Source organism: Argiope bruennichi, chromosome 3 (assembly GCF_947563725.1).
Source record: "Argiope bruennichi chromosome 3, qqArgBrue1.1, whole genome shotgun sequence".
In the NCBI taxonomy this organism is placed as follows: Eukaryota; Metazoa; Arthropoda; class Arachnida; order Araneae; family Araneidae; genus Argiope; species Argiope bruennichi.
In genome coordinates, this window is record NC_079153.1 from 14,689,026 (window position 1) to 14,716,658 (window position 27,633).

Consider the following 27,633-nt stretch of genomic DNA (forward strand, 5'->3'; position numbering starts at 1 on the left):
TTTATTGTTGTGAAATAGAACAACAACAAAAGTTGTTAAAAGTTAATTTGTGTTACATTATAAAAAGTTTGTCGCAAGTGCATAAACCATTTTATGTTTAATATTTTAAGAAATGGTTTCAAATAAAACAAATTATTTGGAACATGTACTTGCATTTTAGATTGTTAAAATAAGTTTTATGAATTTAAAAATTATCAAGATAATATTGTTAGCAATTATTATTATTTTACTTTATTTTCATTTGAGTATTTTTTTTTCAATATTGTAAAGAGTATCTCCGCAGTAACAGAATTCTTGTTGCGCGTTTTTAAAACAACAACAACAAAAAAAAAGAATTTGTATAATTCAAAAGAAACAGGGTAAATTTCTATTTTCGGGTCAGAATTATTATTTAATAATGGCGTTTTTGGCAAAGGGTATCAAGTGTGATCTTATAGTGTTGGCAACTGAAATGGGGGAGGAACCGAAATCTGATATGACAGTATATGGGCTAAAAACATTAATCACTGGCAGTCAGGTATATGAAGAAGAATTTGTGAAAACTTTACTAGAAACAATAATCTCTACAAGAAAGGAACAAGAGTTGAAATTGCAGATGGAAGCAACAAAGAAAGATAACGAGTTGAAATTGCAGATGGAGATGGAAGCAAGGAAGCGAGAGATGGAAGCAAGGAAGCGAGAGATGGAAGCAAGGGAGCGAGAGATGGAATTTGAATTGGAAAAGAAAAAAATAGAAGCAGGAATGGCTGCATCTAATGCTAGTTCAGCTAGTGTTGGACAATTTCATATCAATCCGCAGATAGAAATTTCCAAGTCCATGCCGAAAGTCGACGAAAAAGAATGTGACATTGTCTTATATATGTCATTGTTTGAGAGACAAGTCAAGAGGTTGAAAATTGACGAGGAAAACTGGGTGTCATGTTTAATACCTCTCATGCCTGCAGAGATAGTGGAACTGATCGCAAGAATTCCAGAAGAAGAATTTTTTTAATTTTGAACATGTGAAGGAAATCTTGATGAAGAAGTTTAAATTGAATGCTGAAGGTTTTCGGCAGAAATTTGTTCAGCACCAAAGAAATCCAGAGAAGAGTTGGAAAGATTTCATTTATGAAGTTACAAATTACTTTCAAGGCTGGATAAGTGCTTTGAATGTCACAGATTTGGAGGGACTGAAAGATTTGATCATTACGGATCAAGTAAAGAAGAGAGTTCCACAAGAGGTTCGTGACCATTTTGTTGACGTATGGGGGACATTAGTCAAACCCCAAGATTTAGCAGACAAGCTAGACGAGTACGAGTGTATTCGAAAACCTTATCGGAGACCGTCGAATCCAAATCCCAAGGCACATCAACAAGTAAATGTTAGAAATAACGCCTTTAGCCGTGATAACAGAGACTATAATAATAGTCCTAAACAGATGAAGCAAGATAAAGGTTTCACACGGAATAGATACGAACCAAAAAACCGTCCAAAGTTTACTTGCTATTTCTGTGGAGTGGATGGTCACGTAAAGAAGTTCTGTCCCAAACTTTTAAAGACGAACTCAGATCAAGATAGTAGAAGAAAGGCAAATGTTCACAGAACTGTCGTGGACCCAGAACCGGTAACTAAGGAAACGGCAGTAGTGGCTAAAGTGATGTCTCACAGACGACCTTCTCTTGATAAAGGTCTTTGTAATCTAGAAAAGATACGTATAAGTGTGAATGGAAAGCCTGCAACAGCTTTAATTGATTCTGGCACTGAAATAACTGTAGTCAGAAGAGATATATTGACTGATTTTCCTGTTGAAGATAAGGCTTCAATTTATATAAAAGGCATTTTTGGTCCAGCGGAGAAATGTTCCCTTGTCAATATTCCAATGGGTGTCATCGTTGGCGAAGACGGGAACATGATTCACCAAGAAGTGCTGTGTGCAGTTGCTCCTACTCTGGTGGATGATGTACTGTTGCCCCCAGAAATAAGGGACAAGCTGCAGGGTGTTCAAGAAAATTATTTCGTTGATATTTCCGAAAAGGACACAGAACCGAAGACAATTAAAGATAGAGAAATCGTCGATGAAACAAGTGATGATAACCCAGTCTTGGGAAGTGAAGAAATAAGGGCATTATCTGTGGAAAATTCAGAAAAGAATGCTAAAGAACAATCAAGGTCGGACGAATTTCTTAAAGATCAAGTGGATTGTCCAGATTTGGAATATGCTAGAAAATGTGCAAATGAAAAGTCCGGAGGATATTATGTCCATAATAAATTTTTGTTTCACAAAGAAAAAGTTTTAGGGGAGTCCGTTGCTCAGCTAGTTTTGCCTAAGAAGCGTAGACTTGAAGTTCTAAATTTAGCTCACTGTTCGGTATTTGGAGGTCACATGGGCGCAAGAAAAACTGCTGAAAGAATAAGGTATTCTTTTTACTGGCATGGAATATCCAAAGATGTCAGAGCTTTTTCTCAACAGTGCAAAGAGTGTCAGTTGACAAGGCGAATAAATCAAAAGGACAGAGTACCAATTACTCCTGTGGCAAGACCAGAATTGCCGTTCCAAGTTGTAAACATCGATATCATTGGACCTATAGATCCGCCAAGTGCAAAAGGTCACAGATATATATTATGTCTAGTTGACCAACACACGAGATGGGCTGAGGCAGTACCACTGACCAGTCTAACTGCCAAAGCTACATGTGAAGCACTGTTAACCATCTTCATGCGGACAGGTGTGCCTAATATAATAGCATCAGACAATGGGACTAATTTCAATGCTAGTTTGACACAAGAGTTTGAAAAAAGAATGGGATCCAGCCCAAGATTTTCGACACCATTGCATCCAGAGTCGAATGGGCTGGTAGAAAGATTTAATCAGACGTTAAAGCACATGCTACATCATGTCATTTTGGAAGAGCCACGTACATGGCATACAAAAATACCATTCATTTTGTGGGCCTATCGAGAAGTCCCCAACAGCACGACCGGCGTAGCACCTTTTCAGTTGTTATATGGACGAAAACTAGAAGGACCCTTATCTATTCTGAGGAACACTTGGGTGGCAGATGAAGAGGGTTTGCAGTTGGATACTACTCCAGTACCTCTTTACATGGAAAAGCTTAAGAAGCAGCTAGAAGACGCAGCTGAGAAAGCAAAATTGATTTCAACAGTACAGCAAGAAAGAATGGCTCGTTATTACAATTTGAGATCTACGAAGAAAGTATTTAATCCAGGAGACAAGGTAATTGTTCTATTACCTGATTCTAGAAACAAGCTTTTAGCTAGATGGCAAGTTCCATGTACCATCGAATCACGAAAGAATGAACATTCATTTTTAGTGAAGATGCCTGATGGTAGTCTGAGGCATGTGCATCAAAATAAAATGAGAGAATTTATTGCTAGCTCCGGAAGTGTGAATGTCATATTCGAAGGGGAAGAAGAATTTGGTGACATCGAAAATACTCCATTGAAAGAAGACTCCTTTTGGCAGGAAGTAAAATCCGTAGCCTCACCTGACTTATTAACTACGCAGCAGACAGAATTGGAGAAATTATTAAAAGAATTTGAACCCTTATTCAAAAGACCAGTGCAACCAGTTGCAATAGGGGAGCACGTGATTGAACTTTTGCCCAATATTACTAGACGGAAACCGCATTCCTACAGTGTTCCAATGTCTTATAGAGCAGAGGTTGACAGACAAGTGAAAGAACTGTTGGACTTACACTTGATTGAACCTTCGAATGCAGACATTACATATCCTATAGTATGTGTGGCAAAGAAGGACGCATACATTCGAATGTGTATTGACTATAGAGCTCTTAATGCTGTAACAAAAGTTCCTAATTACCCCATGAAAGATACACAAGAATTAGTTTTTACTGCGGGAATGGCTCAGTGGTTATCTTGTCTAGATTTGCTAAAGGGATATTACCAAATTAAAATGAATGATGAGAACAAAATTTTAACAGCTTTTTCTACTCATAACGGAGTATATCAGTGGAAGGTTATGCCTTTTGGTCTATCGGGAGCATCGGGTACATTCCAAAAAATAATGAATAGTGTTCTTCGAAACCATTCTAGTTATGCTCAAGCTTACATTGACGATATAATAGTGTACTCCAAAACATGGAGCGAACATTTAATTCATCTGAGAAAGGTATTGCAGGAATTAGAAAAGACAGGGTTTTCTGTAAAATTTAAAAAATGCACTTTCGCGGCCCGAGAACTACAATTTTTAGGCCATAAGATAGGAGGAGGTAAGCATGCACCAGACGAGGAAAAAATTGCGGCAATAAAACGACTAGAAAGGCCAAAGACGAAAAAGGAAGTAAGATCTGTGTTAGGACTAATGGGTTTTTATCGATCATATATTCCTAATTATGCGGAAATTGCAACTCCTCTAACTGAACTAACCAAAGGGAAAAAAATCAGGAGATGTGAATTGGGGAAAATGCGAAGAAGAATCGTTTTTTAGATTGAAGAAAGCTTTATGTGAGGCGACAGCGTTAAATGCCCCTGATTTTGGTAAACCTTTCGAAATTCACTCAGACGCTTCTGACTATGCGGTTGGTTGTTGTCTAACCCAAAAAGATGGAAAGGGAAATTATAAACCCATCGCATTTGTAAGCCAAAAATTTAACAAAACTCAAAAAAATTGGTCAACCATTGAAAAGGAAGCTTATGCCATTTTGTTTGGATTTAAAAAATTTGATAAATGGTTGCATGGAACTACGGTAGAAATCGTAACTGATCATAATCCATTAAAATACTTAATTGAAAAAACTCCAAAAAGCCCTAAATTAACTAGGTGGGCATTGGCTTTGCAACGATGGAGTTACAAAATTACTCATCGTCCTGGAATCTTAAACAAAGACGCTGATGCTTTATCTCGTCTACAAACTAAACATTAGTTCTTTTTCTTGTTAAAATTAGTTCTCAATATCCATTGTGTTAATGTATGTTTTGTTCAGTTTTTATTTCAACATATGTACGCTATATTCTTATTGTGTTTAATTGTTTTCAATATATGTATTCATTTTTATTTAATATATGTATGCTATGTTCATATTTCGTTTAATTATTTTTCATATATATATATATATATATTCAGAGCTTTCATTGTTATTTCAATATGTGGATGAGATGTTCTTATTTCGTTTAGTTATTTTTCCTTATGTGTTATTAACTTTGTCCAAAGGAATCAGAGAAAAACTTTTGCCGTTTGAAGACCAGTTTTTCTCTTAGGGGCGGCGTGTGAGGGCGCTGCGGATGTTTAGAACCAAAAAACGAACTGAAGGGAAGAGTGTGGAGAAGAAGGACGGCGGGGGAGACGCGGCCAAGAGAGGAGGGAGATGGATGTTGGAAAGCTCTATGATGTTAACGTACTAAATTTTGTAATAGTGTTCTTATATGTTATGTTTCGTCCTACGTCAATTAAATGTTATCAAAAAATTTAAATATGGTGTCAGGCCAATTATTATCGTTTACATTTATTTAGTAAAAGGGCAGTCTTTGCCTTATTAATTTTTCTGATGAGAAATAAGAATTAATAAAAAAGCTTGGCAGCGCCGACACTGTACTTCGTGAATACCGGCGAAAAAAAGCGGTATTCACGAAGAGCAGCACTGACATTAAAAAAGCGGTTCAAACAGTTACGTAGAGAACCGATGACCATAACTAACTTACGAAGAATGGTTAAAAGTTTTGAATCAACAGGAATTTATGGTATGCAACCAGGCCAAGTAAAGTTATCAAGCAGGGACAAGTTCAAGAAGTTGCAACTGCAGTTATGGATCAGACAATAGTTAATAAGCAGGTTATCAGCAATTCACGTTCAATATCACGACAAACACATACTCAATTGTCGACGATGCAGAAGATCTTGCGTAAGATCCTGAAATTTGCTAGCCAAGTTGCTAGAAAAAACGTTTTTCATTGGTGTATTGCTATTTACTGTTTCTATTGGCAATTATGTATTTTTTTCCACTTATTATACGCTTGCGGTATTTTATGGTAATGTTTTTTTCTTGATAAATATAAACCGCATACTTTAATGTGCATGGTGGCCAAATTTTGTTACATTTCGTCAAGTACATCACACACTGCAGGGCCCGAACACCTCCAGTTATTCTTGATCACCCTATATATCACATTCTTATAAAACAATTTTATTTGACTTGCAGACTTTGGTCTGGAATGGCATCGATTTTGACATATACTTTATCGACATTATTATAAACCATTTTTTTTTGAGGAAAAGAGTATTCAAAGAAAAATAGAACATGAAAAAGCTTGCGAACAAATTAACTAAAATTTTAACAATTAATTTTTATAATATGTGCATGGAAACCTTCTTATTCAATTGATTCTGCAAACTTCATCTTAGGATTTTAAAAGAAAATTCTTTACAACTTTGGAGGTGACTTTGACTTATCAGTAATTTTTCCTTTTACATATTGAGATAGGTCTTTGTCCTGTTTTGAGAAACATTTTTAGTTTTCCTTTTATAATTAATATAGCAATTTTTCGTCTTTCAAATATTTATTAAATTGTACAAAATGTTTAATTTATCTTCATTTTTATCTTGAATATTTCCATGACATACTCATAGGATTTATTGAAATTTTGTATTCAATAATTAATTTTAAGTATAATATAATAAGGAAAATAGTATTTACTGAAGCCCAGTTTTAAAAGCATTTAATAATAAAAATAGTTTTATTAACTTTAAGTACATCTTTCATTTTTATTTTTATGGTAATTTTTTTCAAATTCTAATCCATTAAATGAAATTTTCACATTCAATATTATAAAATCTGTCAAAACTGGATATGCCACAGGACTTTTGTACCTTTTTAATAATGTTTAGTATTCTATAATAATTGAACGAAAAAAATGTTAAAAGCATTTGATGCTCATTATTTAACAATTATTTTCATATTGTACCGAAAGCAAACCTTAAAAATCAATGCAAATGTTGATATTCTTTTTTTATCTGAGTCTTAGCTTCTAATTTCCACTTTATTAGTATTAATAGAATATCTACTTAGTTGACTAATATTCATATGAGAGTTAATTTAAGAATTACCGGATTTATCTAACGGCTGTTTAATCAAAGGGATTTCATACGCATTAATGCTTAGACGTTTTATTCATTTAATCTTCTGATTTGATTAATTAATTAACCTTATGTACTTTCATTTAACTTTCAAGTAAATAATTATTACAATAATGATTTTAAGTTCTGTGTTCTTAAAGACTTTCTTAACTAAGTAGATTCCATTTAATTAGAATACTTAAAATTTGGATTTGAAAATATATTAAGCATTAACAGAAAACTTTAAGAATGCTTCGCCGATTGTATAGATTTAAAAGAAATACTTTGAGTGGATTTTTGAAAGAAATAATTTAAATAAATTTCGAAATAGTCTAAAAGAGCCACTAAATAGTTTTAGAAAGAATCAATGAGATTGCATCTTTGCATTCATAACTATATTCGAATAACAAATTCATTCATTTATTCACAAACATGCCGATCTACTCATTTATATAGTTTAAAGTAGAAAATAGTATATTATAGTATGAATATTTAATAATTAATAAAAAATCATAATTTTTGGTATGTATAAAAATCAACTCCTTTTATTGTGATGTATTTTTATTTCAAATATCAAATTGCAAATTGTTTGAAATGCATGTATTAGATTATTGTAGTACTCTATTTTATTGCATCAATTGTATTAGATTAGGTATATTATTTCGAACAGCCATAATTGTGCCTAAAAGCTAATTTATAAACCATTAGAGATAAATATCTGCTTATAAACAAAAAAAAATACTTTGAATAACGAAAAGTATTTAAATTATGACAATCAATAAATGTCATATTAAAAAAATTACAAAATCGATATTTTTATACAATTCTTCCTAACTCCTACGGGAATTCTCAGTAAATTATTTTGACACACGAATATTTAAAAAAAAAAAAAAAAAAAAACTTAACAAATGGTGGGGATTTGAAATTCGTTACTTAGCACCAATCATTTGCTGCCTCGAAGAAATTGTTTTTCTTAAAGCCGTCATTAAATTGGTTTTAAATCGTCTGATATAGAGATACTAAAAGCTTCATAGTTGGTCAGTTTTAGTGGTAGGTAGATGACGTGTTTTTGTTTAAAATATTAGTGTGTTAAATTTTTTTACTAAATAAGAGGCACTAAAACACAGTGCATATATACACAGGACACATAATACTAAGGCATAATAATATGATGTAATTCATAGGACATATATTACTAGGGATTGCAATACCGGTATACCGGGATACCGAATACCGGTATTTTGAGCCATTTGTACAGTTTTGTAATACCGGTATTCACAAGTTTAAATACCGGTTTTTCGGTATTTACTGGAAATTTTTTAAATTGTCTGCACTATATGTTCAGGGATCGCCAACATAACAAAATAGTATGCGTTTTTGTTTTTATGTCTCCCTAACGGGCGAAATTAATTAGCTAATTAATGGCTTAATTAATTGCTTAAATCTAAATTAGCGAAACATGGATTATCCCTGAAAGAAGATATTGTATCCATAATGACTAATGCAGCAACAGTTATGAAAAAAGTTAGAAAGTGGATTGATGCAAATCAGCAATTGTGCTATGCTCATGGAATTAAATTAGGAGTAATAGATGTATTATACCAAAAAAATAAAGAACAGAAGAATCCAAATACTGTCGGTATAGAAACTTTGGATTCCGACATTGAAGAGAGTTAGAGTGAGAGTGATATTGACAATGAAGATAATGACAATGTAATTGTTGAAGAAGATATTGCTAATGAGGTTGAAATATTATCCCATCAAGAATTGCATCCTATAATTTATAAAGTTTGAAAAATTTTTAAGATATTTAAACGTTCCCCTATAAAGAAGGACATATTACTAAAATAATACTAACTGAGAATAAAACAGAATATATGTTAATATTAGATTCTAAAACACGTTGGAATAGTTTACTCCTAATTATTAACCTGTAACCTGTAAATTATTTTTACTTAAACCTGTAAATTATTTTTTCAGATAGTGAATTCGACTTAATATCCAGAACTATATCAGCTCTACTTCCAATAAAACTGACTATTGAGGCATTATGTCAGAGAGATTCTAATAACAGCTAATGTAACAATAAATTTCATGTAGCAGTCACTGAAAGAACAGCACACATCACTATCTATATAATTATATATTACATTGAAAAATCGCACAGAAGAAAGGCATACCGAAATAGAAAATGTCTTATGGTATTTACATAATTATAATGATTTTTAAAATGAAAATGAAAAAGAAAAAAAGAAAATAACCAGTTCAAATCTAATTAAGTTTAGAGTAAATTTTCTTAAAATTTTTTACCCACAAACCTATCCACATTCAGAAGAATTCGGTCCAATTATCAAAGATTATGATGTCACTACTGTCGATAGTGAAAAAGAATTGTCTCTTGAACAAAAATTAGAATGAGCGATAAATAAAAAAATTTCAACGAGCCAAAATATAATAGAGAAATCAGCTATATCCAAAAGCATCCGATGAGAAATCGATTTATTTGAAGATGATTGATTTAGAGGTAAATACTTGAAAAAAATATATCGCGCATTGCTAACAGTATCACCAACTAGCGTAGATGCCGAAAGAGCGTTTCGACAGCTGGTAATTTTTACACAAAAATAATTTTCAGGCTTAATGACAGTACAATTGATGTATTGTGTTTTTTAAGATCCCATTTCAAAAATTTGTAATAGTAATACAGACTGAATAGTGATATTTACACTTTTTTTTGTGATTTAAATAAATAAGTTGTTCCTTTACTTTTTTGTGATTCTTTATATACTGTTATAATTTATAAGTTACATATTATTTTTTGTGATATTTACACTCTCTCGTAAAACTAGTGTTTTTTTTTTCTTTTTCTAAAATTTCTAATACCGGTATTAAAACCGGTATCCCGGTATTAAGATCTAAAAAATACCGAATACCGGTATTGAAATTTTGGTCCGGTATTGCAATCCCTATATATTACGTACCTAAGACACAAGTAAGATAAGGCGACTCAATAAAATTACGAAATTTTTTCAAGCATAATTTCATAGATTTAAATTATATAAAATGCAACTTTTTATGTCATACAGAGGATTTTTCCAACTGGAAGTACGTGTTTATCTCCAAAGGTTTCAGATATAACTGTTGCATTACTATCAGAGTGAATTCTGTGTATTAAAAACAAATATTATAGTATATATAAGAAATTTTGTATATAAATATTTTGAAATAATTTATGCTATATTATTTCATAAAAGTCATGCATTGGACTCAGATAAACAAAATTTATGTTCATGCAGTTTTCATTTATATTTCTGAATATATATAAAAATAATAATTTATGTTTAGGTTTGATTTATTTACAGCATATCTAAAAGACATATGGGTGTAAAAGTTTTTCATTTTTGCTCAAGCAATTTTTCATTCCTTGATAAAGAGAAAATTTATTATGACTTTTTAAATCTTCTTTGTGCTTTTTTCTTCGTAGCATGGTATTTTATTAAAGACTTTTTCATGTTTTGCTCTGACCATCTAAACGATTTATATTCTCGGGAAGTATGAAAGAGTCGAAAAATGTAAACATTAAACAGTTGGATATTGAATATATTTGAAGCGCACGCACAGTGTTTGTTTCCTTGGATATTTTAAAACTATATATACACCTCTTCTAGAATATATTCACAGATTAAACAAAATTAAAATTGAAACCAATTTTCTGCCTTCGTTTTACTCATAATAATATGCAAGTTTGTATTTATAGTGTCGAGTTTCATTAGAGATAGTATATATTGAATAGACCCGCAATATACAATTAATAAAACCTATCAGTGACGTAATAGTTTGAGGCATGATATACTTGAAAACGTAGAGATTGAAGAAAGACGTTTATGAGTTCTATCCTAAGATTGTACACTTAAACAGAATTATTCAAGTACTTCTTGGTTGATGTGTGATTTCGATAGCTTGCATCTCCTGCTGACATATTGGCTGCGGGGTGTAATTAAACTTGAGAGCGAAGCACAATCGTGAACCAAATTCTCGTAAATGCTCTCCTTACATAAATATCCCATTTATTGCAGCTAAATATGATATTTATATTAAGTAATATATAAATGTTCCTAAGTACGAGAATTTCATGGACTTGGCAAGTTATACTGGTTGAAGAGAGATTAAAATTGCCACAACTATGAATTATTTAAGAAATTTTGAAAGACTGCTCGTTAATTAACAACTTTTCCAAGCGTTAATTGGAATGCAATTTTTTTCATACTTATTACTCATGAAAAATTAACTAATTAATATATCATCATTAAAACCGTTCTTAAAAATCAGTATTTAGAGAACTTATAAATTTATAACAAACTACTAAAATAATAAATATTTAAAATAAATTCTAAAGTTATCACGTATCAAAACTCTTAATGCAGAGAAATTTTTTAACGCAATTTTGCATCGTACACAAATAAATTTCTATCGACTGCAGTTTTATTCAAATCAATATTAGAAACTTCACAAGATTTAAGAATTTTTATATTTCCATAGTGTCTGTAAACACTATAGACCATCCAAAATGACTTTCATGAACCAAGGAAATAAAAGGTTTTTATAATTTATTGATAATTTTGAAAACTAGAATGCAATTCAATTTAACCTTGTAAATGATAATATATCGCGGGATATGGAAGCAAAAATGTTAAATAGTGACTTAAAACTTGCAACAATAAAATAAGTCGAAAAGTTTGAAATATATATATATATATATATATATATATATATATATATATATATATATATATATATATATATATATATATATATATATATATATATATATATATATATATATATATTTAAATAACTGTAGGAGGGCGTATGCTCCTACCGTCAGGAATGATGCGCTTTCTTGTTGGAGGAAAAATTATCATGTAGGGAGAACTTTTGCAATTTCACCCTATTGACAGCTTTTTTCTACATTTTACAAGAGATATTGTGAAATTTACTTTACACATATTGTTAACTGAGTCGAACTAAACCACGTAATGCCTTAGTATGTTGAGTCATAAAAGCCTTACTAAGAAAGTTGTACTATACAAAATTCCGCAATTTAAATCCATTTGCAGAATATACATCGGGTTTTTGATTAGAAGCAAGATGTTTCCTAACCGAAAACAAGATCACAACTTTAATACTATGTATTTCGAGTTGTTGATGCATTTCAGAAAATAAATAAATTGATTTAAATTTAATACGCTCTATTAATTTTAACATGAACATGAAAATGTGTATTTTGAACTATTAGAAATTATATGCGCAGTACTATGGTTCTGCAGAAAAGGATTCAAAGCCCTATGTACCCTATCATCACAGAATGTTTAACAATATGACGATATCTTCATGACATTGTCCGATATTCAAACTATGGAATAACGTCGTAGTTACATCGTAAACTATCTTATATTGATGTAATAGTCAATATAAGGTATTTTATAATCATGCCAAAAGAATGGAACTTTCAGCACACAGAAGAAAAGTTTGATAAAATGCATCCGAAAAGTCGAATTTAGTTTATCTAATGTTATTAAAGCCTTCTGCATTCTCAGCTGGTTTCTTACATTTTCCAATTAAAGAGAATAAATCTGTCCATTTGACTACTTGTTTTAAAATATATATTATATATATACATTATAATCTAAAAGTACAATTCTTTTCTCTCTTTTAATGCGAAATGTTATATTTGATGTCATGGAATAAATGAAAAATGATATTATCTATTTGTATATATTTATATCAAACGCTTATACCACATTTAAATGTATTGTACACGCTCCAGTAATCTCAGATGTCCAGTAATACGCTCCAATAAACTCAGATGTAATAAGCTCTAGTAATTTCAGTTGTTTTTGAAATATTTGTTAAAAATGTTGCTGGGGTATAATTGCTATCGTAAATGAATTTAAAAATTTCTAATTTGACCGCTGGTTCATATTTTCGAATTTTTTTTGCGTCAGAATCAAATTTAAAATTGCTCTAATGAAGAATTATAGGATTTGAGGCTGATTTTATCGGTGATGGTGCTGATTATATCTTTTGAAACACACAAAAAATATAACAATACATATAAAATCTTTTCTGCAATACTTTTATTTTTATTAAAGGAGTGTTGAACTAAAAGTGAATCAAAGATGGGACGAAAATTTGAGGGAATCACACATCCCTTGCCCGTTTAGAAAGTCGAGCCATTGAGTCTGGCAAACAGTATCCCTCTCTCCCTTGGACAAATCGCAACTTTTTGACGACAGACTACTGTCACTTCTAGTCTAGAAAAAAATGTCCAATTTTGCGAATATTTTTCAATATCAATAAAGAGCATTATATTAACTCTCTCTCTCTCTCTTCTACTTTAACATCATTTCACTAGACACATTTTGCTTGGGCTTCCCAGAATAATTTGTTTTTACAATGTTAAGAAATTACATACTTTTAACTAAAAAAAAAAGGATCAATATAACTGTTAATCACAAAATTTCCCTAAAGCCTTACTTATCTTTCATATTATTAATCAGCAAAATATGAAGATTATGAATTCAGGAGATTGTATATCCATAGAGTACCAAATATTTTGGTGATTCAGTTTTTTTATTTGTATACATCATAAATATAGATGTATCCATATACAAAATATGGTTACAAATTGTACAAACATAAAGGTATAGATGAGTTGCATATCTTAGTTTGTAAAAGTGGTAATTTGCACGTCTAACAGTTGATTTGAAATTAGTAAATTACATGACCGCAAAAAATTTCAAAATGGTGAAAAAATGTCTCATTATTTAACTTAAAATTTTTGATATTTATTTTTTTCATATGACAAAAATACGGATTTTTATTTTCCAAAATTTTCAGGTTTGGGTTTATTTAAAAAAAAAAAATGCAGGCATGGATTTATGGAGCGCGCAACTTACTGGTGCCCCATTTCAACCTTCCCTGGTAATTAACTTATTTTGAAATAAGAGTGGATTCGAGAGGCTTGCATCTTACCCGAGTCCAAACATAGCGTATGTCTTTATTCAATATATCCATAGAGTAAATATTATATATATATATATATATTCAAAGTTATTTCAATATTTATGAAATCATAATTATTAAGCCAGTGGCTATTTTTGGGTAAGTGCACGAACGTGTTTCCCTAAGAAGCGAATAAAGCATAATAATGAGCTAAATATTTTATATTTCTGATTAAAAAAGAATTTTACTTTGTCATTTTAATGCTAAAATTTTGAAATATGAATATCTTAATGCAAGCATAATGTTTACATTTTAAACAAATTATGATTAAGAAAATAAATTTCACTATTAAGTTCTAATTAAACTGAATAATATTATGATATATTATAATATTATGAATAATCTTATGATATATGGTATATTAAGGACTATCCTACTTTGGTAGCTGGTGTAATGACTCATATTGATTTTTTTTAACATTCGCGAATAAAACAAAATAGAGCCCTTAAAATGTTTCAAAATTTAATCCAACGTAATACTCATTGAAACTTTCCTCTCTAAATTACTAAGCTCAATATAAAACGAAATTCTTAAGGTGAGCACTTCTTTTGATTTATATTTAATCATGTTATTTCTAGCTCTAGTTAATGGAAATCCTGTCAAACTGTCTTGCAATATATTAGAGATAAAAAGAAGATGTTTCTTTAATAATTACACTTCTTGAGAAAATAAGTTTCTGAAAGTTGGGGAGATTTAAGATCTAAAGGAAATAATCATCCGAGTGATTTTATTTAAAAGATCAAGATTTAATGATTTAATTTTAATGATAAAAGTGATTTCCTTAAAATCGCATAGTAATGATTTTCCAAATTATTTCTTAGAAGGATTTTTCCGGTAACGTTTGACTCCTAAGAGAAAATAAATGCATCTGTTGAGGAATAGGAACAGCTTATCATTATTTGAAGAAATGTATAGAAGTCTGAGAACTAAAAAAGATTCTAAAAGATAAAAATAATGTCTAACACAGTACTAACGGTGCCAAAAAATCTTTTAACACTGAAAGACATAATGTTGAAAACTGAGAGTCTTTTACCAAATATTTTAAAGTGTTTACCTTTCTTCTGATGTGGAACGTATATTTGAAGGAATATAGTTAATTTTGAGAATATTTTCTCTAAGTGGTGACCTGTTCTTCGTAGAACAGTATAGCAGGTGTTGTTGAAGTTGGGGAGGGAGATCAGAGATTGACCACCAAGTGGCTAGAGGTCAGCCACCTCGAAGAGGATTCTAGTTCAGAGTATTGGCCAGGGACATAGATTGATTATGATAAAGTCAGTAATAGAAAACAACAAATCCTATCGATACTGCTTAAGGCTCCTTCTTTCAGACCAGTTTTCATCCTCTGGATTCTAATTTAGAACTAAGAAGAACCTGTAAATACGCTTATTCTTGGCTATAATCTTAAGGACTGAGTTTGTCAATAAATTTAGAAGAAATCCAGTTTTCCAAGCTAAATAGTGATCTGATTTTTTTTCAAAATTATTTTGTTTTTAGAGCACTTTAGACATCTGCGATTTTCTAAAAATTTTGTTTTTGGTTATGAGCACATCACAATATGTTTAGCAAAAATTTAAGAACATAATTTTTTTTTTTTTTTTTTTTTTTTTTTTTTTTATCAGTGAGTCTCATAAAGTGACTGCTGAAATGCTTGAATGGAGGGAACTTCTATTTTCATAAAATAAAGTGCTATATCCTTACAGTTTCGAACAACACAAGCAAATATTTTTACTATATATTGATAAATATGTTCCTTTCTTTCTTTAAATTTTGCATTTAAATAAATGCATCTTGAAATAAAGTACCTTGTTGACATTTTATAGAACAATGAGCAATATTTTAACTTAAAATACCCTTTAGGATTGAATAGTTTTCTAAATATTTGCATTTAATAATAAATAAAAGCCTGCTTAAAAATACAGAAATGCAACACGATATATTAATCTAAATGCTGATATCCTTATAAATTTCATAAACAGTAAATAACATCAATTATCTCTAAAAATAGTAGACAAAGAAAAATATGCTATAAATCAAAACGACAGTAAGTCATTTTTACAAAGTCGCTGGCTGCCGTCAAATGCATAATTGAATCAAGTTTTAAAAAATAAGAAACTATAAACCTATTTATAGGAAAAAGTAAAAAATCCTGAAAGAATGACGAAAACAATTCCATATATTCTTTAAATTCTTAATATTAAATCTTTCAGCCATAACAGATTGCAGCGATAAAGTTATAATATAACCTTTTGTTTGATTAAAATATATACGCTATTGATTACGGGGTTATTGGTTGGCACATTTTCAATTAAATTACTTATACAAAACATTATATATATATGAATCTATTAAACTGCAACTCATTAAATGCGAGTTATTTTATTAATTTTGCATATGTTTTGTTCATCATGTATATGAACGTTCCTAAAGGAGACTTGTCCCAAGATATCAAAGTCTATAAAAATACGTTATTGTGTTGTGACTTATGATACTTTACAAGCCCGCTGACATTAACTGTCAGAGATTCACGCTGAATGAGCGTCTCTTGTTTTTTCCGTAGAGCCAACTAGGGTCAAGTGTACAACTTAGCTACACGCACGTCACAACTCTTTTTACGGAGCTAACTTCATTCATTCATCCACAGATCGTAATTTAGACCTCAATCAGGGAACAATCATCTTTGAGCTAGTACCACCAGTGGTCTTACTCACGATATGGACGACTCTGTGACTACGACAGATTTATACGTTTGCCAGCTACCATACACACGGAGGGTCTTCGGCTGGCGAGATTCGAACTCGCAACCCAATGGATGCGAATTCAGCGTCGTACCAACCAGGCTACTCCGGCTTTATAAAGATATAGTTATCCTTTTTATCTATCTGGATATCTATCTTATCTATCGTGATATTAAAATTTCAGTTTTTATTTGTATTGTAAACGATACAAATATTAAATCGAAACTTTTTTTCCTTATCTTTCAACAATGGAAGAAAATCATGCGATTAATGTTTGATAGAAAAACAAAAATGTTCAAAGAGAAAGGTTGGAGCAAATTTCAGTACAAAAATAAAAACGATTGTTAAAAATTGAGCTAAAAATGTTTGTTTTTAATTACCAAAATTCAGGCAACATTTGTACGACTATCAAATTGACATAGATAACGACGATTTCATCATTAAAAAAAATGTTTCAAATTTTGTAACATTTATTTTCTGAATTTGTCACTAGAAACCTTCAAAATCCAGCTTAATCTTTAAATAATTACAATTTCAAAAAACAGTCCCTAGGTTCTAGCGTCCGACATATATAAGTGCCATATTTTGTAATTTTTGGTCAAACGGTCTGGTGAGTAGAAAGCCAACACAAATATATACACATTCTTTATTATTAATAAAGATGAAAGGCTTTTGATTGACGTTATTGTCAACAACTTGAGATAAGCACCTTGATTTGATTACTGGAAATGAATAATTTGCGCCAATATTGAAAAGTCATAAATTTAATGAAAATAACTATTTCAACAAAATGCAGGTTATAGAATTCATAGTACTATAAGGAAACTTAGAAATTTATTGAAAAGGTCATATAGGAATTATAAGAAAAAAAATCACAATTTTTTACACTGCACAAAATTGAATATGCATATTTATATATTATAAAAATGTTATCTCATTTCAACTCTTCATTTTAGAGGTGCTCTCTAGATCTTCAGTATAAATAAAATGAAAAAAAGTAATAAAATTTCGAAACGATGCAATTTATAAATTCAAAAAGATTTAAATTGTCAAACAAAATTATAATGATAACTATTATAATTGATAATTAGCAAGAGGAATAAGAATAAATTTAGTTTAGATTTTCCTTTGATATTCAAACGCAAGATTGGGAAATTATATTAAAATGTAAATTCAACATAATTTACATAAAGCTTTAAATTAATAATTAAGAGATAAACAAATATTATCTAAGCGTTTAATCAGGCATAAATAGCAAATTTATGAAATAAAAAATGTGCATGCTTTAATTTAATTTTCTGCTATCACACATATATTTTTTGTAAATCATGGAAGATACAATGAAACATTGAAAGTACAAAATAACAATGATTAATCTTTTACTTTGTTTATTTAAAAAAGATAATTAATGTTTTAAAATTCGGAATAAAATATATATAATCTAAATAAATTTCATGATATTTGTAAATTCTTTGGAATATAAGATATTTTATCAATATTTAAAATTAAGAAAAGTGTAACATACAAAATAGAAGAAAATGATTAAAAACTTCATTCTTTTCTTAATAAATATTTCTTGAATTATTTATTAAGAATAATTAAGAATATAATAAGAATTTATTAAGAGTATTCTTTCTTAATAAATATTTACAAAAATATTCTTGAAATTTAAGAGTACGAATGATAATATAATAATTAATACTTTTTTTATTGAATTGCTCCAAAGAAAATGAAAAAAAAAATGTTAGTAGAATTACAGTTTTTACCTTTTCAACACTATAGAAAAATTATAAAATCAAAACGATACTACTATATCAATGACAACTCTTAGCAATGCTTACATTACTTCAGTTATAAACTTATACTTATTGTTTTCACTTCGAGCACCTGTTGATAATAATTTGCATATTTTACTGAGCTCAAATTGCCAAATATATAAAATCAATGAAGACTGAAAATCTTTTTTACACACATTTCATTTTTAAATACTTTCCTATATTTCTTACATAATGTCTTAAAAATATATTCAAACAGGTTTTAAGTATAAACTCTTTTTTTTTATTATTATTTCGGTACGGAAATATATATAAACAGGGAGATGGTGTTATGGAGTTATAATCATATAAAAATATTTGTTTTTTACAGTAGTTGAAGGCATTTGATAACCTAAAATAAAATAATATGCGAAAAAAATCTCAAAAAAATGTATAAGGCTCTCACATAAAAATATATTTAAAAGAAAGAAACAAAATTGTACACCGAATATTGTACATCACCTGCTCTTAAAAACCTAGCAATAGTAATCTCAGGTGCGCATTTCTGTTCTGGTGTTTAATAATAACAATAATAATAAATTTTAGTAAAAAGTTTTTAGGTTTTTCTAAAACCTTAGAAGAAAAAAAACCACATCTCTTAAAAAACACCTCATGTTTTTTTTTTCTTTCTAATTAAAGGAAAATTTTAAAAATAAATATGATACAAAAAACATTTAGGAATAATTTGCACGAACACTGAATTTATATTTATATTTTGAACATTAGAGCTATTAAAGTCAAAATTGAGCATTTAAAATGCAAATAATTTTATAAATATAGCTAAAACCTTACAGTCAATTTTAATTTGATTTAGTTTTTATGATATAAAAATTAAATTTTGTTTTAATATGAAAAATTGTTAAATAATATAAAAAAGCATAAGCGATTAATTAAAAAAAAATTCGTTGCATTATCCCATAAGAATATTTCCTATGCCGACCAAATTTTTCAAATGCAATTGACGCCTGTCAATATCATTACAATACACATACATAGTTTCCTATGATGATTTAAAATAATAGAAATTAATTAGTCTTTATAAGAACAGTTTGATAATTATAATAGCTTAAATAATTTTTGAAAATAAATAAAATGGAGTAAGAAATGGCATTCATGAGATGAATCTTCACAACAATTTATTTTACCAATATTCGAACCATACTGTCAAATTTCGTTTGTATTAAACTTAAATTGAATTTACATTATAGTTAAAATAGAGTAAGCAACTTTTAAGTTCAAAATAATTCATAATAATAAAGGCAATTTATAAGTAATTATTTTGTTTAATAAAAGCTTACGAATTGATAAATGAATTATTTAGACGCAAATTAAAGATATACTCATTGTAAGATTTTTTGTTCTGCACTCTATAGATAAAAAAAAAATCTTACATTTTGGTGGGATACTCTTCGTTGATATATTCTTTTTTATAATATATATAGTTTTAAAGCAAATTACTGGTACTAGGTAATAAAAATTTCTTTCTGAAGACATTTATACAGCCATGTTTTACATTTATACAGTCAAAAAAAAATGTTTTTAAATAATGGAGCTATCAGTATATATATTGATAATTTAATTACATTAAAAAATAAATTTACATTAAAAATAACAAATTTCCATTAAAACAAGCTTTGTTATAAAATATTATGAGCATATTAACAATGAATATATAAATCTGAATAAAAAGTACATATGTCGCCTGCAATCCATTAACGTATTTATTTCCTGAGTATATTAAAAAAAAAACTCTGCGTAGAAGGTACACATATATAAAAGATCTATAATCCCTTCTTACGTCTGATACGTCTTTTTATGCAGCATTTTGTGAATAACTTCTACCGTTATATCCATCACCAGTTTAATTATTTATGCGTGTGTACTTATTAATAACGATAAGAGATTAGTTTACCTCATGAATCAAAGTGTTTGGAGGAATTAAATAACATTTATTGGGTTTATCAATGATTTTACATTCAATTCATTTTTTTAAGTTTAGGAAATAATTCGATATTGCACTTAATGAGCGTAGTAATTTAATAACAGCTTATAATGAAAGGGAGAATATTTCACTGCATTCTTGAGTTTGTTTCATTAAGATACTAGGAATATATTATTTTACTTAATATATATATATATGTATGTACCGCTTCATTGCAATTCTTCACTAAGTGAATGTAAAATCAACGTACCATCCATCGAAATATTGTCCGAACGACAATTTCAGTTATTTAAAATCTGTTGTTATGTTATTTTTAATTTCATTCGATAATTTAAACTTCTTTTTAAACTTAGAAAAGGCATGACATTTCAGAAATTTCAAATTAATATTTCTTGGTATTGGATTACCAAAAATCTATTTTCTTAAATCATATTCTACTATTTATCAGTTCACACAAAAAAAAATAATAAAGGAATTGTTCTGCAACTAAGTTGAGCATATTTATTTCTAAAATATACCAGCTAAATATGCATTACAAACTTCAGTTTCATGATTTTTTTGAGTTTAATGTAAAACGTGTCCTTCAAATAAACTTTTCAATATCATGCATCGAATCAAATATTCTTGTGAGAGCCTTTTCTTCTGAAAGGCACCTCAATTACGTGCATTAAAATAATATTGTATGTAGATTGCCCACGTATTTACTTGACGATGACAACGAACCTGACATTTGTTTAATTAGCTCAATAAAATCCACAGCTTTGGAAAATTGAATGAGCACTTCTTTCAATAATAGCCCCAAATTGTTTAAGGGAAACAGAAAATAGTTTAATCTGTTTTGTTTTCACAAAAATTACCCTAAATGACATTAAAGATATTCTAAACAGAACATTTTTAGAGAAAGGATAACCAAATAAAAGGTTTTTTTTCCTATCTTTTTATCATTGAAAAGCCTAGAAATAACAAATGGAGCTTACAAATTCGAAACGACAGGCTTCAACCACCTGCATTAAAAATACGACCCTTTTTATTTCTTTAAATAATAGATTCACTATCATTAGACATTATAAAATTTTTTGAAAAATTGTAATATTTTATGCATGGATATTTTTTGACATAGTTTCAGTGAACATTTTTAACCACAGTAATGTAAAGAAAAATCAAGTTTCCAAACGATTTTATGATATAATTTATATAGGAATATATAATATTCTGTAGAATATTTTAATCATTTTCTCTTTGGTATTTTCACGCGGGCTTCAACATAGACGTTTCATTCAAACTTGTCCATTGCCACTAACAATTTTTTAAATGGTGTTAATTTAATAATAATTGTAATAATTGTAAATTGTACAATTACAATAATTGTACAATACAATTACAATTGTTAATAATTGTAAATTTAATGTATTCAGAAATAGTAACAATCTAATTTGATGTCTTGCAAAACGAGCAAATTTTTTTATTGGGTATCTTGCTAAACGAGCAAAATTGTATTGGGTATCTTGCTAAACGAGCAAAATTTTATTGGATATCTTGAAAACGAACAACGTTTTAATTGGATACTTTGTTTCTAAATGGCTCATTGGTTAAGATGGTCTCATTCTACAACTTGTAATTATCGCACCAGAAACAATGCTCTGTAATTTTGGAAAAATTCGATATCTCGCGTTAAAACATACATATTTTACACACTTGTTAGCATATATTTTACATTTTGGGAAGACCAAATAATATTTTGACATTCCTTAATAACATTAATTCAACTCTTACCTGAACAATCCAATATATGATTTCATCACAAAAATTTTGCCTTGTCTCATGATGAATCTTGAGCTACTTTATTGTTAATAAGGGCCAATGATAATTCCCGCATTTTTAAGACTTCCTGTTTTTAACTGCATTCCACTTTAAGAAATCCAACAGCATCAAAATAAAATCGCTTAAAAAAGACAGCTCAAATTGATCTTTGATTTTATGTTCACTTTTTATTGCGATTTAAATGAAAAAGTAAAAACAAAGAAATTTGAATGGACTAAGGATTTTTTATTTCTTTATGATCAACCTAAAAAAAAGCATGCATCGGTGATGACTAGAGAAGCTGTAATTTTAGTGAATACATAAATAATTCATGCTTATTGATTAAATATGATAGTCAGGTCAGAATAAAACCAAATATTAATCAATCATCCAATCTAATCTCTTTTTTTTTTATATAGAGAATAGGTTGTCGAACTAGCACAATTATTTTCTCACCAGAACAACTATTTTTTTTTTTTCATTTTAAACCTTTATGCTTTGTATTTTCCTATTTTGAAAATAATACTTCCGGCTTTAGAGACAAAAGCAAGTCACTGTTTAGCATTAAGAAAATGATTCTAATTATCATGTTGTATGGTAGTTCAGTTTATCAAATATTTTTTATAAGCAGAGGGTTTGAAATAAACAAATGAAAGTATGAAATGAAATGTTTGCCGAAGTAATTCAGAAATTTCAACACAAATTGTATAAATTTTTTAGTTAATTATTAGAAGATCCAAATAAAATAATAAATCAGAAGAACACTTTTATTTCCTCTGAATTAATTTTCTTTATTAATAACCTGATATCTCAATGTTATGTATTTCTTTTTCAGAGAAGGAACTTCATTCAGATTCGTATGGTAGTTATTAATGATTTATGAAGTAAATATAAAGCTCTTAAATATTTATATTCATGAAAAATTTGCAAAAGACGAAAATAGCTTTAAAATGCTATTAACATTTTAGAACATTAATACGGCTTCACGCCATTTATTACAATAGCAAATAAACGTTATTTGGTTTTAATATAAAAGGAATCAGGTTTACAATAATTATAATAACTATGAAATAACAGAAGCTCACACAGTTACTGTAATTTAATTCCACTCAATAAATTAACTATTTTCTTGGAAATATCTGTTCACTTCGCTTTTGGAAATGTTTGATCAGCAGATTTTCATTTGTAAATTTTATGTATCAGTAAGCAGCGGCAGAATAAATAAATACATTTTATCAATATATTTGTAAATAAATTTAATATTCTTAAAGTTTAAAAATTAAATATTCACAAGAAAAACTAAATAAGTTATATAATTGTTTTCCAAATTCAAAACTTCATGGGTTCTTCATAAACTGCAAAACCTTAAAATTTATGATCGATTTTAAATAAGATTTAGAAATTATTTGAAGGAGATAATTATTAAATTCGTCAATTTAATCAGTAAAATTAATTTTCCAAAACGTTAACAGTTGGTAGAAAAAAACATTAAAGATGCGACTGCATATAAAAAAAAAAATATTTTTGTAAATAATCAACCGTGAGGAAGGATAACTGAACCAATACTTTTCTTCAAAATTTGACATTTGAGAAAAATAGCCTCGTAATTTAGTAATTCCAATAATAAAAATAACATAAATATTCTAAAAAAATATTATATATTAAATATTTATTATTCTAATTTTATAATATATACAACAATATTTAATGCACTTAATTTTTACATTGCTAACATTAAATGTCACAACTAATAGTAATTTGCTTCTATGCCAGTTTAAGGGACTACAATCTTATATTTCTAACAAACATTTGCTCCATATACCATACGGTTTCTTTATTATTCTTTATTTTTTTATTATATTTATTATTCTAATTTTATAATATATACAACAATATTGATTGCACTTAATTTTTACATTGCTAACATTAAATGTCACAACTAATAGTAATTTGCTTCTATGCCAGTTTAAGGGACTACAATCTTATATTTCTAACAAACATTAGCTCCATATACCATACGGTTTCTTTCTTCTTTCTGTAAGGAATGACTTCGCTGAAAGTCAGTTTCCTTTGGCAGATCAGTTCCTTTTGGCATGAGGAGCTTTTTTGCTTCTTTCCTGGATTGCAGCCTTCTATTTACGACGTCACAAAAGCATATCCATGCGCTGCTAGAATTCTTTTGTCTCCTGACATATGTAACCCATTGTTCCGGGAACGGAAAGTTTCCATGAAAATGACTATCAAACGAGGTAGCTGTGCAGTTTGTGAAATCGTCCGAAGTTTTCAATAATCCGGAAGTCGGCTAGATCCTTTTGGGTAAACAGCAATAATAACTTGTGAATCTTTGATATTGAGAATGCTTTCTTCGAATTTCGGACTTGAGTATTGTATTTGTATGCATCACCAATGAATTACATCAATATATTCTCTGTATTCAAATAGAAGTAATAAAATCAGAGTCACCAATGGAATTCTGAATCATTTTTATCATATGTGTGTGTGTGTGTGTGTTTCACAAAATGTTATAAAATTAAGAGAGAAATAAAGACTCAGGTATACATTTGAATTCCGATAAGTAATCCTTTATCTTCTAGTGTTTAGTATATTTATTAAATGAAACTTTTCTGGAATATAGAAAACGTACTATATTTAAAGCAAGTATAAATTTCGATAGAGTTCTTGTAGTTTCAATGCTTTAGCCTCTCAGAAGTAATTCGATGCATATTATGCATGATACATATGCATATTATGCATTATGCATGATGCATATTATTATGAATGATAATTGTGAAAAATATTTCTCTGAGAAGCAATACGCAATTATTCACTTAACACATTGTTTATAGCTCCGAAAAATGAATATATGTATTTGCTTTAAGTTGAATTTCTCTACAAGATAAATTTGAATCCTCTTATTACTCTGTAGTTATTTTTAAAAATCAAAATTAAAAATAAATAAATAAAACTTGAAAATGACACACCGTTTTGAATGGTGCCTGAGATGAGTCAACCGCGTGCAAAGACTTAAATTAGAATTCCCCTTGAAAAAAAAATTAATTAAATTCTGTAACAATAATTTTAGCGAATAATTCATTCATGCATTTGGGAAAAATGAATGGATGGTTTTCATTGCATTTATTGTTTATCAATGTTGTATAGGGCAGGGTATGTAAATCCCCTACGATTTTAAATTTTTAGTTACTAATTTTATAATTATAAAATTAGTAACTAATCAGATGAGATATTAGTAACTAGTTATCAGATATTCTTCTATGATACATTGGAATCAACTGTACCACTAAGGATTTATAACCTATTTTTCATAGTCTACTAATTTGTTCTCTTATTGCTTTTATAACAAATATATCAACGTTTTGAACAAACTAAAAGAAAGAAAGTTTTTCATTACATTTTGCAACACCTTAAATATTCTTTATAGCAGCAGAAACTTTTTTTTGTCTCTATCCTAAAACTTACTTTGGAAACGCCATCAAACTTTTAATATTTCGTTCTTGAAAATAAATAAATTAGAAGAGTTAATTAGCATTATTAAAAGAAAAAAAATGAAAAAAATTAATTTCGAAAATAATATTTTCTACAATAACTTAATAATAAATGATAATTAATTAAATTTAAATTTTTTAATAAATCTTGGATTATGTCTGAGATGGCATTCTCTTGATCTTCAGTCGGCTTAGAAAAAATGCATAAAATACTAACAAGAAACAAATCTTTATTCGTAACAAATTGTGTTAGATTATTTCGTATCATTAAATAAGTTGGAATATGTCTTCATGTTTATAAAAGTCAAATATTTATATCTTTTAACAGTTTTAAATATGAAAGCGTAGCCAGGAATAATAGTGATATGAAATTAAATATGAAAATAAAATCGTAGTAATAAAAATTTTTAAAAAATCATAGATAATTTTTTAGTTGCGGAAATACATTTTTAAAATAAAAAATGTATATACTTTTTGAACAATAAAAGCACAAAATATTTTTGAGAAAATTGTGATCCCTTACGTGAAATACTTTTTACTTTTTCTCAATATTAATTATAAAGCATTATAACGTATTTTAGAAAATCTATTCAACTCCTAATTATAATATAACTTTCTTATAATTATATTATATTTTAAATTAAAATTTGATTTTTTTTAAAAGTTACTTGAATATTCTTTCGTTATTTTAAACATAAAATGTGAAGCTTTCGCTTTTTTAAAGTGTGAAATATGGAAATTTTATTTTGGAATATTAAGCCTCTTAAAAAAAAGCTCTATTCAATTAAAAATTCTATTTGTTTGCACTCATAAATAAATTTTCTATTCTAAATTTCATTTTTATCTGCAAAAATACACGTATCCAACAAAAAAAAATTTGAATAATGAATTTCGGTTAAAATTTCTTTCAGTTTTCGGTGCAATGTTATCAATTAGATTTTTAGCATTTATTACTAAACTCTTGATATCAGTATCTGCTGTCAGTTGCCATCCAAAATCATATCTCAAAGTCCATATCCATGTCAGTCATATGCAAACAACTCATAACAATACATCTCATTGTAAGCAAAAATCGATGAGTTCTTTTTTGCAGGAAGAACAAAGGAAATGCAGATTCATTTGGGTTGTTTTTATTTCATTCCGCAATCATTTCATCACACATCTGTAACTTTTCTACTGAATCTATTATTGCATAACTACAATATCTGTCCTTCAACTCCTCAAAAATGTACAGCATACCAGTTGTAGCCGTTTACGTAATTTTTTTATTTAAACTGAGAAGAGGGCATAAAGGATCGTGCATAATCTCCGTCTTTTAACCAACGGTCAAGATTGTTAAATATCCCTTCCCTTAAAAAAAATCTTTGTTCAATTTTAAAATGGTAATTTAATATAGCTGAAACTCACTATTTTAGTAATAAAAAGATTCAACATTAAAATAATTTAGTACATTGACAGTTACAGCATTTCAACCAATATCAGATAAACAATTCACTTTTAGCTTAACACTAACTTAATTTCTCCTGGCAATCAAGTGTTTCTGTTGTTTTTCATTTGGAGTTTATCTGTATTTATTACGTTTTTATTCAATTTCCTTGATCAGCATAACCCCCAAATCATACTACAAGTCGCACAGACCTACAGATTTATTTTAACAATTTCATCCTTGGAAAATATGCCAATTTAAAGAAAAAGAAGTACCAA

General features: G+C 28.7%; 1 protein-coding gene across 1 annotated transcript; it reads left to right on the forward strand.

Annotated features, from left to right (window-relative positions):
* Positions 1-397: 397 nt before the first annotated feature.
* LOC129962568 (uncharacterized) lies at positions 398-15,391 on the forward strand. Its single transcript, XM_056076334.1, has 4 exons — positions 398-920; positions 1,132-3,871; positions 5,711-5,900; positions 15,275-15,391. Exons 1-4 carry the CDS (start codon positions 398-400, stop codon positions 15,389-15,391), a joined length of 3,570 nt encoding a protein of 1,189 aa, XP_055932309.1.
* The last annotated feature ends 12,242 nt before the right edge of the window (positions 15,392-27,633 follow it).